This window comes from Triturus cristatus, chromosome 4_1 (genome assembly GCF_964204655.1).
Source record: "Triturus cristatus chromosome 4_1, aTriCri1.1, whole genome shotgun sequence".
Lineage (NCBI taxonomy): Eukaryota > Metazoa > Chordata > Amphibia > Caudata > Salamandridae > Triturus > Triturus cristatus.
Genome location: NC_140585.1, coordinates 1049090088 through 1049107235, shown reverse-complemented (window position 1 = coordinate 1049107235; position 17148 = coordinate 1049090088). Strand labels below are relative to the sequence as shown.

Sequence of the window (17148 nt, the reverse complement as noted above, 5' to 3'; positions counted from 1 at the left end):
CATGTTGCCTGTCAGCAGTAAAGTAACGATTTACCAACAGTCAGTACATGGTGTAAAATGCCTAGTCACAATGATTACCATGGAAAAAACACTACTACTGCCACTTGTATTTAAATGAACCAATTGCTATCAGCGCGCCATGTGAACAAGGCTGCATGTCTGGCGGCCGAAACGCGTCATTTGAACCTCTGATGTGTGATTAAACAACACTCTCTATTGATCATTGCCTATGGAGTCTGTATCCTGTGTTGTGCCGTTCCTGTGGATGGTTTAAGCTCTTGGATGTCGTTGTGAATATATATATATATATATATATATATATATATATATATATATAAATATATATATATATATATATATCCATAGAAACAATCCCAGAACTTCATCAATTACCATCACCACGAAGTGGGCACGGACTCTAAGATGCTGAGGTGCATTATTTAATATTTATTCCCGTATGTCCATGACGCGTTTCAACCCCTCCAAGTGGCCTTGACTTGATTAACACACACACACAAGAATATATATATATATATATATATATATATATATATATATATATATATATATATATATATATATATATATATATATGTGTGTGTACAGTATACATTTACTGGACTTAACATCTACCTATCTTGCCAAAATAGTGTTAGCTGATTGTGGATGTAATATGTTTGATGATCATAAATTATACAAGGCTATAAAGGCATATCAGTGAAGCATTGACACCAGAAAAATAGATTCGTATTATTGTAGCATGGACGTTCTCATCAGTCAGACCAGATCTGTATTAACATAAATGACACACTGCGTGTGCATTTTGTAGAAGTGGCAGGCTTTTGATTCACTCATTTTAAGCAGACACACTTTCATAACTTACCTCCTCTATGAATAGTTAAGGATGCTTCATTTCCAACTGGACATTCTTTAAGTATATCCACTACTTCGGCATGGTTCCGGCTCTGAACATTCTGCTGGTTAATCTCCACAATGAGGTCACCTTCACACAGACCAGGACATCCCTGAATGTCTAGAATTTGCTTCACTCTTTGCCCTGTCGGACTGTCTGCTATTGTGAAGCCAAAGCCCTGGGCCCCTTTCACAATGGTTAAGGTCATGAGTTCAGCTTGAGTGGCTCCCGAGGAAGCCATGGACACGTTATCGTCATGGACTGGCGGTGGTGGGAATGTGCTGTCAAGCTGACTATCTGCTGGCATTGAGTGCAAAGAGTGCGGTGGCCGATCTGCTACGTCAGGAACAGATTGAGAGGTCCTCGAAAGGTATTCCAAATAAGTTTCATAGTTATTCCTTCCATTTACCACCACCGGTGGTCTCTCTATCACTGAAAACGGTGGAACCATACTGCTGGCAGAATCTTCAGGATCATATGGCAAAGGGTATCCACGACATAGCACCAGGTTGACACTTTGACCAATAGGAACAGACTGGAAGATTTTGACCACATCCGCGTGAGTATGCCCAAGGACACAAACTTCATTAATATAGACAATGACATCACCTATAAGGAGAAGAAAATGATTGACAACATGAGATACCTTCAACCAATATTATTTCATAGGAATGGATGAATGAGACTACGTAAAAAAAAAATCTCTTCACGTGTAACAGCATGCTACAATGAGTTCAAGATGCGTAGATATTCAGTTCATGGGTTCCCAGGTTAGAGAAACTTGCCAACAAATGAAAAGTGAACTTTTTAAATGTTATTTAGAATCAATTTCAGATTCAAACTCAGAAAATTCTGTGTTGACACTTAACAAAATCTACACAGTTGCATTTTGGAATTCTCTGGATATATTTCAAATGCCATGCTAATATAAGATCCTACAAGAGAACTCTCTGTTTGCCACTAAAGCGCCATTTAGAACCTTCCCATACTAAGAAGAAATGGCACCAAAGCTGAGAGCGTGTTGGAAAATTGGGTGCCATGGGATGCACAAAAAGGAGGAAACCTATAGATCTTTCTATGTGATCAAGTCACAGTAACCTCTGGCACATAGTCTAAGGCAGTTCCTTACAGTAAATGGTCTTGATTGAAGCACTGTCTAGTCTGTCATCATACATATCCTACTATTCTCCTTTCATTTGCCATAAACTCTGAGTCATCCAAAATAGTTATTTACTCTCCTTAAAAACGGTGTAGTTGTTTCAGCAGAGCTACTTAAGATCGGAAAAAAGAACGAAAATTACAAGAAGGAGGCAATGTTGTACATCACATGGTAATTATACATTTCCAAAATTATTTTGCATTGTGGTACTTATATCGGTTTGGTTTTCTTAAATCACAAAATGATACATGAGTGACTCGTGAATAAAGTAATTGCCTTGTGGGTCTTTTGCGCATAACAATAAATCAAATTAAATCAAATCAAATAATGGTTGTGGTCCCACCAACAAGCAGTACTGTTCAAAGAGCATACAAGGGTGCATGCAGCGTGGCAGTGCGTCACAAAAAGTGACGTACTGGCAGCGCAAGGGGCTTGTTAATCTGCCCCCGGTCTCTCGCGAGACATTTTTTGTTCAGCTCATTCTCTTGCAAGACATTCTCTGCTTGAACCAGCCTCATCCGCTCCAAAAACTGTGCAAAACACACACACGTAACACAAAGATGTGCGTGGACCTAGTCTAGTCTAGGTTCACTTACAGGCTTTACTGCCGACTTTCTATTCACAGGCACAGCAGGTGGGCCGAAGGCTGTGCAATCCTCAACACTGCCTGCATGCACGCTCTGTGCCTGCTGTAATGATGGAGCTGTGCTTGTTGGAGCAGTCATGGGAAGGAGACACCAGCTCCAGAAAGAAAGGGTCAGCCGACACGATTTTAAGGAAGAAAAGGGCGAACAGCAGCTATTTAATCACTCAACTATTCCAGTTCACTGCATACATCGTGCGATCAGTGGCATGTTAACAAAACCATGGCAGCAGAAAAAAAGTATTAATTATATACCCATTGTATACAGTATATTGGAATATTTCTATCTCGTGTGAAATATGTGGAAGTCCACCGATTGTTAGCTTTGAAGAAAGCTGCATAATGCTTCTCCTTAATTTAGAACATGAGTGAGGGCGACACTAATTTTAATGTTGCACAAAGTCACATTTTAACACATACTGCACAGCGACACTATAGAACAATAATGGAATCGTCAGTATCATTAATGAGAAAGCAATGTCTTCCTACGCGTGGAACAATGCTTTCAAGAAGCAGATGGGGGTGTGAAAAGAAACGTCTTTTCTTTCGCTAGAACAATTCCAAATGTGTTGGAACAAGTGAGAAAAGAGACACGCACGCGCTGCCTGCATATAAACAATACATGCCGCTTTAGGAAGCCCCACAGATCCGGCAGGTTGATGGGACGCTTAACATAACGGGTTAGCTTTAGCTTGCCTTTACATCACAACAATACACAATAAAATCACTGCAAATGTGGTCTCTTGTGACATACAAATTTACTCTCAGCCAAGGTTCACTCCCCTCCGGTTTAACACAGGTTAACTCATTTACAGCCCCTTGCTTGATTGGTGGTAGATAATACAGCAAACTGCTGCATGCGTTACTGTGCCTTAAACATGGTATTGCAGCAAGTTCAACTTTAAGTGAGTGAGAACATGTGTAAAGTGCTCCCTTGACGTTTCTGCATTTATCGATGCAAAGTTAGCAGTAGATGGTTTAAGATGCTAATGAACATGCATACTAATTGACCATAAGTTGTGTAATAGTGTTACTTGTCTGGAAACCTACTTACTGCCCACACCGATTCTAGTGATATCTGTGTGCGGGCTATAGAAGTGAAAACATTAAAAACTTACGTTGGAAAATTCCCAACATGCTACACTAGCGCAGAAACCCCACGCATCCGCAGAGTCAGAACAGGGTGAAGAGTCTTCTCCTACATCGCGGCCAAGAACTGGAACGAGCTCCAGGTCAATATCAGACGCGCCCCCTCCATGAACACCTTCAGGAAGGCTCTAAAGACCCGGCTCTTCGGCTGAGAGGAACTGCTGACACCTCCCCAACCCCTCCACCCCTCTCCAGAGACCCTCACGGGTGAGTAGCACGCTTATAATTCCCCTGATTGATTGATTGATAGTTGGATTTACTTGTATAACTTTTGTGGAAATGTTATGCTGTGGGTTTTATGTGAGTGGCGCCACTGTTTATCCTAGCCCTTACAAATCAATGCCTCAATTTGAATTTATGTTCTGCAATACTTGTCTTCTTTTGTTTGTGTCTAAAATCTTAAAAGAATTTTTTCCCCTAGGTTCAATTTTATGCGATTAAAGTTGCACACTTAATTGTTTGCAAGCAAGCCTTGTGTACGAAACAATAAAAAAAAACACAGTATAAGAACCTTAACCTACATCCAGACAGTACATGGGCCGCGTGTCCTTCCTATTCATCCTTCTGTAATATCTATGCTTCAACCAAATCTGTTGACTGGACAACTGACTCCATTCTTCTGGTTGACCTCGAAGACCTCCCTAATGTGTCTTACAGTCTCTTCTGTGTAAATATAATTTTCGCAGCATCAACTGTGCTATCATGTTCAGCACTCCCTTCTCTCCTGTGTATTCACTTCCTAACAGATTCTTTCATTATGTCTCATCTCACGCTTCTGCAGTGCCAGGGAGCCAGGCTTTCTAGATGATTCGTTCTGGACGTGTTGACGATTATTGTCTTTCTTCTATGTCTATAGTTGGGAGTTTATCTTTAAGCCACGAGGGAATGCCCCTGGCTTACTGATAATAGCTAAGCATGGATGAAGGTACTCACAAGCTCCTGGACAGAATGTTCCTGTATATCTCTGCTGCCACTTCGCCCAGGAAGTTTCTTTATGTTACTTTCGCTCTGTCAACTTCGATCTTCGAACGGTCCCCTCCTCTTGCTCCATTTGGTGAAGTGCAGGTTCAGGATAAGATGTGGAGCTCTCTCCCCTGAAGGCCCATGCCACCATCATCCATTCCAGACCCAGTGGCGGTCTGACAGTATCCCCGTGGGCACTGAAGGTATTTTACTGGTGACATTGTTCGGTTTCAGTGAGTACAAGCATTTTATTGTAGTATGTGCTTTATCCCCTCAGTTGCATCATTTTCATGTCTACTGAGCACCAACCTCAAGAACTCTCTCCCAGCACGAGCGAGTGCCTTTAACAGTGTGCACAGTGTGCGTGCCAGGAATATATATATCTATGGCTCACATACAGATGTAAAACGATTGCAGTGATAACTGCTGGTACAGTTTCCTACAAATATAGTATCTAATATTATGTTCTTTACAATCTAAACTTCATAGAAATGCATAAACACTTATCAGAATAAGTATTTCACCAGATTTTTGTGGGTATTAGATTTAGTCATAAGCTTATTTTAGTTTGTAATATTAAAATATTCAAAACCAGTAGATTTATTGCATCAATGTGTTAACTGTATTAACGTTTAAAAACGCGCTTTTGCTGAGTGACTATCAAATATTTTAATTGATCACTCCTGCCTCCACAGGCAATGACATACTATATTCAAGGTGCACATCTGTACTGGTCCATCCATAACACTGCATGGCCGTCGAACTCTTGGTCAATGGAACATTTCAGCATAATAGGAAGTGTGGGTGGCATGCATAAAATCACACATTTTTTGAACAATTAAAACCATCTCGTATATGGAGAATCTAGCAATCTAACTGGAAATATTAATACACAGTTTCTCTGGATTGAGCCTTCAACCTCTGACCCTCAGTTTCTTTGGTGTTGGGAAGTTGTCAGAGATGGGATGATTTAAATTGGGAAACTCTTCTATCTAGAGAGGTTTCCAACAGTTTAGAGAGTATTTAGAGGAAGACAGCAATGATTTATTCTAGCTGCTGACCCTAAAACCAAAAATTGAAGACCATTGTTAGTGGGCCCGGGTGAATTGTAAATTACACCCGCATACATTCCTTTAATACAGGAATTTCGAATTATGCCTGTTCATGTAATTCCTAAAATTACACCACTATGCCAGATTGTGTAATTGCACTGTATTCATGGTAAACGTTTACAGCGATTGCGCAGAAATATTGGGGTCGATTCACAGAACTAATTTGAGACAAAATCCTAAATTGACTATTTCTGGTATTTACAGAAATCCCTTACGACTCCTAACTTCACGTCCGCACTCGGGACGGAATTTCCGCACCTGGAGCGGAATTTCCGCACCCGGAGCAGAAATCCACACTTGTGCCGGAATCTCCATTTCCGGGCAGAAATACTGGCTGGTTGAGCATTTTCATCAATGCTAATCACCTGTTCAAGTGCCTACCATCTCCCACCATGCATCAGATGAAGTCAATTAACACCAGAATGTGGGTATTCGGTCCTGGAAGCAGAGATTCTGGCCGAGTGCAGGAATTCTGGCACAAGTCATGTGTAATTTCACGTCATTTATACTAAACTTTGTATAATTATGTTAAAAAAACACAAATTTCGACCAACTTTAATTAGCCATGGGTATAGGATTATGATTATGATGTGACATTGTTACATAGAAGAGAGAATGCACATAATGGACATTACTGCATATGCCTTCAACAGTGGCGTAGCTAGAGCTTCTGGCGCCCGGGGCTATCCCTCAGATTGCCGCCTATGGCAGGTAGCGGGGTGGGGTGCTGGGTAAAAAAGGCGGCGAGCACTTGAAAGGTCTGAAAGGTGCATCATAAAGTCCCACTGCCCTAGCTGTTGTCCAATACAGTACAGGCTGTGCTGCGCGTGTGCCGCACACTAAGTATATTCTTCAATTTCTACCGAGTTTTGGCTTACAAAAGTTGAAACCATAAACCGAGTGATAAGAAAGCAAAATGTACTCCTTGAGAATTACTTTATTGTCGGTTGTTTTAGGACATTGACTGGGCTGTTTCTCAGCCTTCACTTTTATCTGAGTGGCAAATGAAGCTCCCATGGCCTCATGTATTTTCTCTGGAGTCAACTGTGTAGCTTGGCTCTATTGCACCAAAAACCTCCAGCTGATTATTGATATGCATGTTCTTTCTGGTGCGGTGCTTGTAATAGACTCTCATAACTGCTGTGGAGCATTGCCTGGCTGTGAACAAGGAGGACCTCATTCCCTCCTGCTGCCATAATATATGGGAAGTGGCTGAACCATCTTGGAATTGATTTGTTATAAGAGGTGTGTATAGGATTGTCCTACAGTGTAGAGTTTCACCCAACCTGTTAATCCAAAAATACACAACACATTTCATACGGAGGGCATGGGGATTAATGAGCAACCGTTTGTCATCAACCGTTCAGCTGTTGCGTTATTATTTTTATACACTTTTGTTTAGTATTTTAGAAATCGAGATGGTGCAGATAAGCCAGGGTTCTGACAACAAAGAGCAGGTGAAGATTCTTTTTTATGGGTCAATAAACAGCTTTAAAATTTAAAACAAAATGTTTTATTCCTAGGACGTAGCTGGTTAATCCTGTATAATCAAATATATCAGTTAAATGGATTTATGGATGTTTTAGCCTAAAGAAATGAATGAATGAATGAATGCATAATATGTTTGTCGTCGACTTGACCGGCGCCGGCTTTCCCTGTTGTGCTGTGACTTCTGGCATCGTACTTGCCCCAAAGTATTGGCCTGGGGTTTCTTATTTCTGCTCTGTTGAGGGTTCTCAGAGGGATTTTCCATGTGGTCCTTCTGTATTTCTCCCTTCTCCCCACTTGCAATAACTTTTATTACTTTTTCGACCTTGATATTATTGCTGGAGTGGCTATAAGTATCACCATTTTGATCTTCTTTGTTCCTTTCCTTCCCCCGTCCAAATTGAGTATCTCTGACCCCTCCACAGTTGTCCTGTATCTGTAGGCAGCCAGCCTCTGCTAAACTGGGCATTGCCAGATTAAATATTGCTGGATTGTCATTTACTTGCAGGCTGGCCGTTAGTGCTGTCTTCTGGGCCCCTTCATCCAGATCCTCCGCTTTGCCCTGCTCCTCGTTCCCGATTCCAGCTCCCAGTCCTGGTCGCGGTCTGGAGCCTCCGAATAGATCCAAAATTGTCAGACCGGCAGGTGTTGTTGGGGCACTGACCCGCCCTTCCCCTTCCTCTCTGGAACGTCATCCTTCCGGGTCCCAGTTTGCCCTTGGCATCCAGGCAGTCAAGCCACTGCCTCTGTCCCAGCGCATATCTCAGTCGCTGAGCGGGCAGATGTCGGGGCCACACTTAATGATGGACTGCCAGCAGCCGGAGCCGCCCCGGTCTAACCTCGAGTTACTGGTTGCCCCTTTGGCTTCATCCCGAGTGGAAAATGCATCTCCGAGCAACAGCAATCAAACCCGCTCAGCGTGCTGTAGAGCTTCTCACAGGTTTGTAGGAGTTCTTGCTGTCTGGCCGCAACTCTGCAAGTGGGGGTGCAACTAGCTGCTGACCTCCTCACTCAGCAATTTCAGCAGTGTTCAAAACTTGCAATAGCATCCTTATTTTAGAACAGGCACCTTGGGGGGTTTCAATAGATCAAGGCATTATGAGCTGTGAGCAGTCGCCTCAGCCGACCACCATCCTGCTTCCCATGTGGTTGCTTCTTGAGTGTGGCATCCACTCCCCTCAGCAACTAACCCAATTTCCCAAACTGGAGAATATCGCTCTCATTGCTCCTGAGTGGACCTCTAGGTCCATATAGAGCTTTCGGCCCTAGACTGGAGCCCCGTATAAGGTTGCCGGGCGATCCTGGCTCTGAGTATGTCTAGGAAGCAGCCAACTTTTGGACTCTTTAGTTGTTAAGAAAGTTCTTCATGTGGTTGTGATTCATTTTACTTTCACATGAACCATTTATAAAAATAAAATAGGGTAAAAAAAAAAAAAAATCGCTGCTAACCGCACATAATCATCCGCGGCCTAAAAAAATAAAAAATACACAACTGATCAATCAAAACTTATAGCCATATGATAAGAGTCTAGAGCAAAATATGCTAAGGTGCTATGCAGATGATAGATTGCACAATACTGCTTGTAACATAACATATAGTAAAATAGCATAACAAGGCATAGTATAGAATCACATACAGCAGTGTTCACTGAAAAACATTGCAGATTAATTCCTCTACAAAAACATGTCGAAAGATTGCATTTAATTATAATCACTGCTAATTATTACTCAATGTGCAAATGGAGAAATTGCTAAATATCACTGGCAATATCTCACTTACGCTTGTGAAACAAAATTGCTACATTGGGGATATACCTTCAAATTTAGCAACAATCTCTACATGATAGTCCAAGCATTGCTACTGCATTGATGCTTTTCTTATATTTTTTCTCCTAGAATTCTTTTGGCTGCTGTGATTGATCTTAAGCAGCCAAATTTTCGAGCTTATCAAATCAGAATGAAAAAGTACATGGGGTGAAGTTGTGGCCAAACGGCAAGAGCGGTTGACTTGAAAGCTATGCAACCAGGTTCGCATCGCGGCAGGAACAGCTCAAAATTCGGCGATTCTTGGCAAATCGCTTAAAATGAATCTATACGTCTGTAACGCAAGTGGTGCTTGTGTAACTCTGACACCTTCGGGTTAAGTGTGTGTTCGGGCAAGTCATCCATTTTCTTTTATCATCAAATGACAAATATTTTTTGTTCATTTACTTTATGAACACAATCAATGAATATGTGAATTATATGCTAAATGATTCTGACACAATATACATTCAGGGGCGCAGGAAGGGCAGCTTGCAAAGAAAATGGGCCCCTACATTCTGCCAAGGTAATGAAATACAGCAATACTCAGTTTCGGTTGGGCCCATTAGGCTTTTGGATCTTGGTGTAAGCGCACCTGCTGCACACAGATAGCTACACCCCTGTATACCTACACATGAAATGTCTTTCGGTGAAGAGGTATGAAGTTAAGCATAAGGAAAGTCAGGGGACTTCTGTTTTTAATTTAACATCCAGACCTATTCCTGACTTTTCAACCAGCACGATTTCAAGAGAGAGCCGACTGTGAATTACGACATGTACATAGTTAGAAAAACAGAAGGAGGTTCGGGCAACTCACAAAGGCTGCTCTCCGATAACCTATTGTCAATTAAATGTGGATTGCAGCGCTGGTGCAGAGAGCCACTCACAGCATTAAAGCACACCACACGTTCACACATCATGCCCTCAATTGACCCCCTTTGGCAGTTTGTATCTTGAAAGCGCATTAGGAATGAGAGTGCATTGCCAAAGGTGCCAGGATGGACGCCCAGAGTCTTCCTCACCGTATTTCCTGAGGTACCCTCGGTGTATTCCCAAGGAGCTCATGCCGATCTGCACCGTTCATCAGAGAGAAGGGCGAAGTAGTAACCGCTGCCAGAGCTGCAGGTGTGGGGGTCACGAGCAGCAGGAATTAATCCCTCGCAGGGAGAAACCACTCTGAAGTCGGTGGTGGCCAGTGAGAGTGGAGTCCGCCAGCTGGACCCGCACGGAGCCAGCGGATAATCCGCCTTCAGGGTGCAGAAGTGCCCGCTCAAGACCGGGGCCATAACAAGGAGTGGGGAAGCGGCCCTGTGGCGCACGTGATGCGTCACTGCTGCGTTTTCCGCGCGGGGGCTGGCCAAAAATTATGCCCAGGGCCTTCATTGGTAGCGCTTTCGCGCTACAAGATTGACGGCCCTGGGACCCACAAATGCAGTACTTCGCACACTTTACACATAACTGCACGTCACGTGCATTTGCGCTGTGCTCGTGTGGGTGTGGGGGGTGGTGGGTGTACTGTGTACATCATTCACCAGTGTTGCAAGGCCACCAGTGTCGCAAGGCCGCCGCCCCCAAACTAGTGCCGCCTGGGGCGGACCGCCCCCCCCTAGCTACGCCACTGGCCTTCAATGAATACCACAAGTTGCACCTCTATTTACTGTATTGGGCCCTCCTAATGTAAATGCACACCAGTCTAATAGACATGGGAGCCTTCTCCAAATGTTTACCTGAAAAGTAAAATACCCTCAGTGCTTTATGCTGGTCATTGTACAGTACATAAATCTAGCCCAGAGTTAAACTATAAATAATTCATTTCATAAATCTTCATGTGAGTTGTACACATGTTAATATATACAGCAGCTTCCAAACAAGATATGTTATTGTTCATACCCCGCCAAAGAAACATGTTTTAAAGGCATCCTGCAACCCTCCTTGGTGGTTTACGGGTGTTGTTATACAATGGCACTATAGAATGTGGAACCATAAAGCTTTAGTTTCTTCCTAGATTTGAAGAAGTTGATTTCTGCTGACGACTTCCTCTGAAGTACTCTGTACTCTGGTTTCATACAAATTGGGGGAAATATTCCAGACTACATCAAACCAAGCTAATAATGAAGGTATGATTACTTCAATCAGCTTCCTTTTATTGTTGTTGTTCATGCCTTATTTTACTTCTTTTAGAGACCTTTTTCTATTCAAAAATCTTTTTTCTTTAAGATTTCACTTCTTAAGACAGTGTTGAGTCAAAGTCACTACTGTGAATGGCCTCAAGCGTTGTCTGGCCCCCTCTCTTTGTGACAGACCTCATATCAACATTGACTCTAACCGGGTTGCTTTGATTCTACAACACAATACTGCATTGCCTAAATCATTTTCTGTGAAAAAATGTCCTCAGTTCGCCTGATTTTACTCAAACCTACAGCAATATATGTTCAAGAGCAAAAAAGCAGAATGAAAACCTATTGTCCTGATCGGAAATGTTGAAATATCTCGTAAGGGTGTGTAATATGTGTGTGTAATATATGTGTGTGTGTGTGTGTGCGTGTGTGTGTGCGTGCGTGTATTTGTGTGTGTGTGTATAATATATTTTTAATTGATGATTATTCTTTCTACACTATAGAAGCATTCAAGTTAGAGAATTAACTTTCAAATCCAGATTTTATGAGTTCCTACATTACTTCTTTGATGGAATTGTGCGAAGATCTGTCAGCTTTTTTCCAAAGTCGAATTCACGCTATTTGTGCATGTGATGCAAAGCCTGAAAATTATATTTCATCCACAACATCGGCCTAACAGCTACATTACAAAGTAAGCATAGGTAAGTATAATAAATGAACATGGCAGTTAATACTGTTATGTAGACAATGTGAACGTAAAACAATATACTTACCATGACAATGTAATACTATGATCTGTAAATTATGCTTGTAGGTCAACGTCAGAGACCTTGATGAAATGCAGTCTCATGCAAGCAGAGGGGCTGGGAGAAGAAGTCCCAGGAAGACCCTGTCAAGTGCAAAAGTGGATGGCAGTCCCAAGCAGATGCATGTCCTGTGGTCACGCTGCCCCCACTGCTGCCATCCGCAACTCTCTCATCTTCTTGATGTAGATTCATGGAGAACAACAGGCTATATACCTTACTTATGGAGGCGGGCAAGTTGGTTCTTCAGGGGGGAAGAAGACTATAATGCCCTCATGTGTAATGACCCCTGAAGCTCTCCCTCTAAAACCTATGAGCAGTTGCCATGTTAGGGGAGAGAGGAATATTTAATACTGAGTCACCCTAAAAAAACTCATCAGCAGAAAACAAAGAGATACATTCATTAGTCCCTTTGTGGAGGAATGGACCTCTTTTTATCTTTTAGTGCGACAAATACATTGGTGTTTCTCATCACAAGGATTACAATAAGGAAAGTCTGGTCACATGTATGACATCGCAACTCAAGAAAGTAGGGGGCAGATTTATGAGCCCCTTGCGCCTCATTTACGCCGCTGTTGCGTCACTTTTGTGACGCAGTGGCGGCGCAAATCCTGCTCCATGGTGCGGGGGTACTTACAACGTGATGCATCTGGCAGATGCGTCACGTTGTAAGCCCTGCGCCACATGTAGGCGTTCTGGAGCAGGGGGGGGCGTTCCGGCGCAGGAACGCCTCCTAAAAGTGGCTGAGTGAAATCTACAAGATTTCACTCAGTCACTTTTAAGGCCATGCTGCGTCAAAACCCTGCGCCTGCTTGAAGCAGGCGTAAGGATTGACGCAGCATTGTGAAGATAGGTCCCCCCAAAGCATTGCTGGAGCTGCGTTGCGCTTGCGACGCAACTCCAGCAATGCGCCACTTTTATGGCACAGATGCTTCACGCAACTGTGCCGTTTTTGCCCCATGGTGCGCTGCATTGTAAATGCGGCGCATCCATGGTGGCGGAGCTGTGGCGCACAATAAGTGGCGCATCCCTGCTGATATGCAGGGATGCGCCAGTTATTATAAATCTACCCCTTAGTGTCTAATGATTTACGAACATTCATACTCCGAGAAGTGCAATTTGCACACCAACTAGATTGCACATGGGTGTAAGATTTGCAATGTGACTTATGCAGTGATATGTTGCGTCTCAAATTGTCCATTTACAGGGTATTGCTAAATGTCCTGCTGTGTATTAGTTAGGAATGTCGTAATCTGTGACCTTCTGTGATTGGCTGCAAATGCAGCAATCAAGGTCTGCAGCAGACTTCCATCCTTGCATTTGCATTTCCAAACATGAAACCTTTTTAAAAGCAGTCCATGTCCATAAGTGGGACAGGTGCTGCATTTATTTATTTTTACATGGTTTCCTGTTTGGAAATATATATTGGGCAGTAGGCAGTGGGCCTGCAGATGACAGCCTGCTCCCTCAGAGACCTGCAAACATGATTCCCAACTGAGAAGCTGTCTCAAAAGGATAGATTCACATTTGTGAATAAGTAACCACCCCAAGTAGAGGGGTCGGTAACTGCTCAAAGGTTAATGACTGCAATAGCCGCCACCGGACATTGACACATACCTTTCAAGCTTGAAAATAGAAGGGGGAGGCCTCTTTCTCACCCCCTCCTTTTTTCAATACAGAAAGCATTACAAAAGCCCTTTACAAGTCATAGACTTTTTAAACTCAAAAAAACATTTTTTATATTGTAAAAATTGATTAAGTGGAAAACAAACAGTGATTTTGCAAATTGCAAGGTTTTTAGGTTGAAGAGGGATTTGTACATCAAGCCATAACACTTCACCCCAGGCAGTCACTTTTTACTTCCCAAACAATTAGTCTTACTCTCTATTTATTTATCTCACTTCAGTTATAATTAGCATATCTACCTGAATTGGAGGAGAATTATTAGGCCTTCTTTGCATGAGCAATTTGCTCCGGATAATGATCTGTGCTTGAATCTTCCCCACCCATTATCGGCCTGTCCAGGCATGGATTTTTTATTAACTAATTTACAGAATTCTTGAACATTCAACCAAAGCTGTTTTTATTGTGAAAGTGTTAAATTGATAAATCTCAAGGCAATAACTCAGCTCATACATAGTCCTCCAATCACAAAAATATAGAATCATTGACTTAATTACTGATTCAACGTAAGTTAGCTTTCTCTGCGGACAACAGTAATAATTGAAAATGTTCTTGAACTCAGCCATGGCCTAACTGATGACTCTATAATAGCCCCGTTAATAGCCATTCCATTGACAAGTGCTTAAACATATCTGGCCCAAACTTCCTCAAAATCCCATTCCCTCTCAATATACCGAAGTTCACCTGAAAGAGCTCCAGACTCAAGGTAACAAGAGAGTACTGGGAAGCGCTCATTGGGTACCAATACCATTGCGGTCGTAAGGGTTGTCTTCAAGATGGGCCCTCTCTTTTTCACCAATTGCACATTCCTTTGAATTTAAACATGTGTGAAGTATTTAAATGTCTAAGAATCTGGGAAAATACACCATAGAAGAAAACGATCAACTGCCTCCTCGACTCAAGTCAATGAAAAGGCCACATTCTCCATCTATAAGAATATTAAAGCCATGATTCAGTCACAAATGTCCTTGTTAAACCTGACCTCCATTTCAACACCAACCCACAATCCCAAAAATGCTACTCAGTGCAAACATCTCCCTCCATTCATGACCAATCCACTTCTTACATCTTCAACCATCCTTTATTCCCACTGTATCCACCATCAGTTCACAGTAATCCACTATCTTTGAGCTGTTGCCTAACTCCCTCAACTGGTGGTAATGTGCCCAGTGTTACCTATTATTTTTTCCCAGTGACAGAAAGCAAAAACTCAACTCATTGTTGGACCATTATCCCCATCCAATCCATGCTATTCGCAAAACCAGTTCCTGATTCAATAGCCTTATTACTACTGTGCCTCCCTCCAGCTCAAATCAATTCTTTCCCCTTTAGACAACTGCACAATATCTCCTCTCTTGGGCCATGGTACTCAGCCCATAACTGGTCACACACCGGATACTGGGAACAACAATCCAATGCACCACATCAACTTGATTTCTGAGCACACTTCACTTGGCTGAAGATACCTATTACATAAAATATACTTGTTCCTGTTCATCTGTTATCCCTTTCAGTCTCAAAGTGTAGACTTAAAAACAATGCCAACTCACTCGAGAACCCTGTTCATCTCCCTCTTCCACAGGGTACAACTCAAGGTTCAGTCCTCATAGTAACAAAGAACAACGACCAAGAAGATAATCTTCATCACCACCTAATGATTCAGAAACTGATCCTTTTTGTGCAATACTCACAGTTCCCAAAACTAACAAAGCCCTACTGTGGGACCTTGATCACCTGAAGGACTAGACATCAGGTGTATCAACCAAATAATAACACAATTATTTTCGACAACCCCATTCAGGTTTCATATCACACAGGATTAATATATTTTATTTCAGATGCTTTCCATGGGACTGTAGGTCAGCAGGTAAACATCATCTTGAAATTACGACTGTGACAGACTCAAATAATCTAGACCTATTATTCTGTTAGAAAAGTGGCTAACAAGTTCACCAGGTTATAAGATTGCTTTCCTGGACCAGGAGTGAAAACTAGGTGGTGGTGTAGCAGTCATTCATAGCACTTTCACTCAATGTAAATGCCTAAGAATTGTTGAACCCTCTACCTTCCAGTGTCTAGCTCGGGAAGGAATGTATCACCTTATGGAGGATCATCTCCTATTTTTGATCTGGTAGAAATCAATGAGAAAACAGCATCTTTCTGGATTACTTAAATCTTCATTAAAGTGATATGTCTGACTTTTCAGCACCCAAAATATCACTATTTAGACATGAACAGTGACCTAGAGCAATTTTATTCAACTACAATGCATGTAAAGAGCTTGGTACTCTCTATACAAGCATCTCAATGCCTATAGTTCTGCATTGAAACTGAAACTTCTGCTTCGATCACTGGTGAGTTTTGGCTCTAAATAAGACACCATACATATCAACCGTTTTTGCATTTATGCACTAATTCATAGACAAAATGTCACAATGTGACAGTAGACAAAATGGTGGATGAAGCAAGGAATTTGAATCCTAAGGATTGATTCCAGGTGCCCTCACACATCCCTGGGGATGTCATGCTTCAGTATCATGCAATGCTCCTCATAGGGCCGGTGCTAGAATGCCCTACGGGCCCCACAGACTTTCCTTTAGTGGAGAACATTTTATTGTTTTTGCCATATGATGAAGGGTGCAAGTATGAGGGTATCCTAAATGTGTGAAGTGTATTCAAGGGTGGGGCAGAGGAGTAGGCCTAATGGCTAGGGCGGTCGACCTTGAATCTGGGTAACTGGGTTCGCGTCTCGGCAATGGCGCTGAACATCCTGTGATTCTGGGCAAATCACTTAATCTCCCCGTGCCTAACAAAAAGACCGAATTGTCCTCATGTAACGCAACTGGTGCTATGTAAAGCGCTCTGCTACCCAATTCGGGTAAAACTCTGTAAAATAAAAAATAAAAAAGGAAAATGTCTAGAACTGTCTAGGTGATACCAATTTTCTATTAATGTGCTGGGTCTCCTGGCAGGAGTAACACATTGTAAATGGATCAAGGCTACTGTAGGTGTCTTATGTGCCCAAGTAGCTCTACGCCTGTGCATGTAGTCATGTCTGGTGTAGTCAGGTAGACATGTTTCACTCACTACAGTCCAAAAATGATCCACTGAGCTTCTTTGGGACTTAAACATATATCGTCCTATACCACACCTTAACTGTGATGTGTAGTGTAGGTGCCAGGGATGAAACTCCTTATTAGCTCATTAGTGAATTATCACTTAAAATCAAATCTTTATCAAAGCCTTACAAACTTTGCTGTTGAATATTCAAGTTGCTAATTACTTATTTCCATTCTGCTTTCACTTTCCTCGTTG

General features: G+C 42.2%; 1 protein-coding gene across 11 annotated transcripts in view; it reads right to left on the bottom strand.

Moving 5' to 3' along the window:
• MAGI2 (membrane associated guanylate kinase, WW and PDZ domain containing 2) overlaps positions 1 to 17148 on the bottom strand; it is a 2464469-nt gene that overhangs the window by 461148 nt on the left and 1986173 nt on the right. For all 11 annotated transcript variants that reach the window (XM_085654042.1, XM_085654039.1, XM_085654033.1 and 8 more), the window contains one exon: positions 884 to 1522. In XM_085654042.1, the coding sequence (XP_085510168.1) occupies positions 884 to 1522 (639 nt within the window). The remainder of the gene's footprint in view (positions 1 to 883; positions 1523 to 17148) is intronic.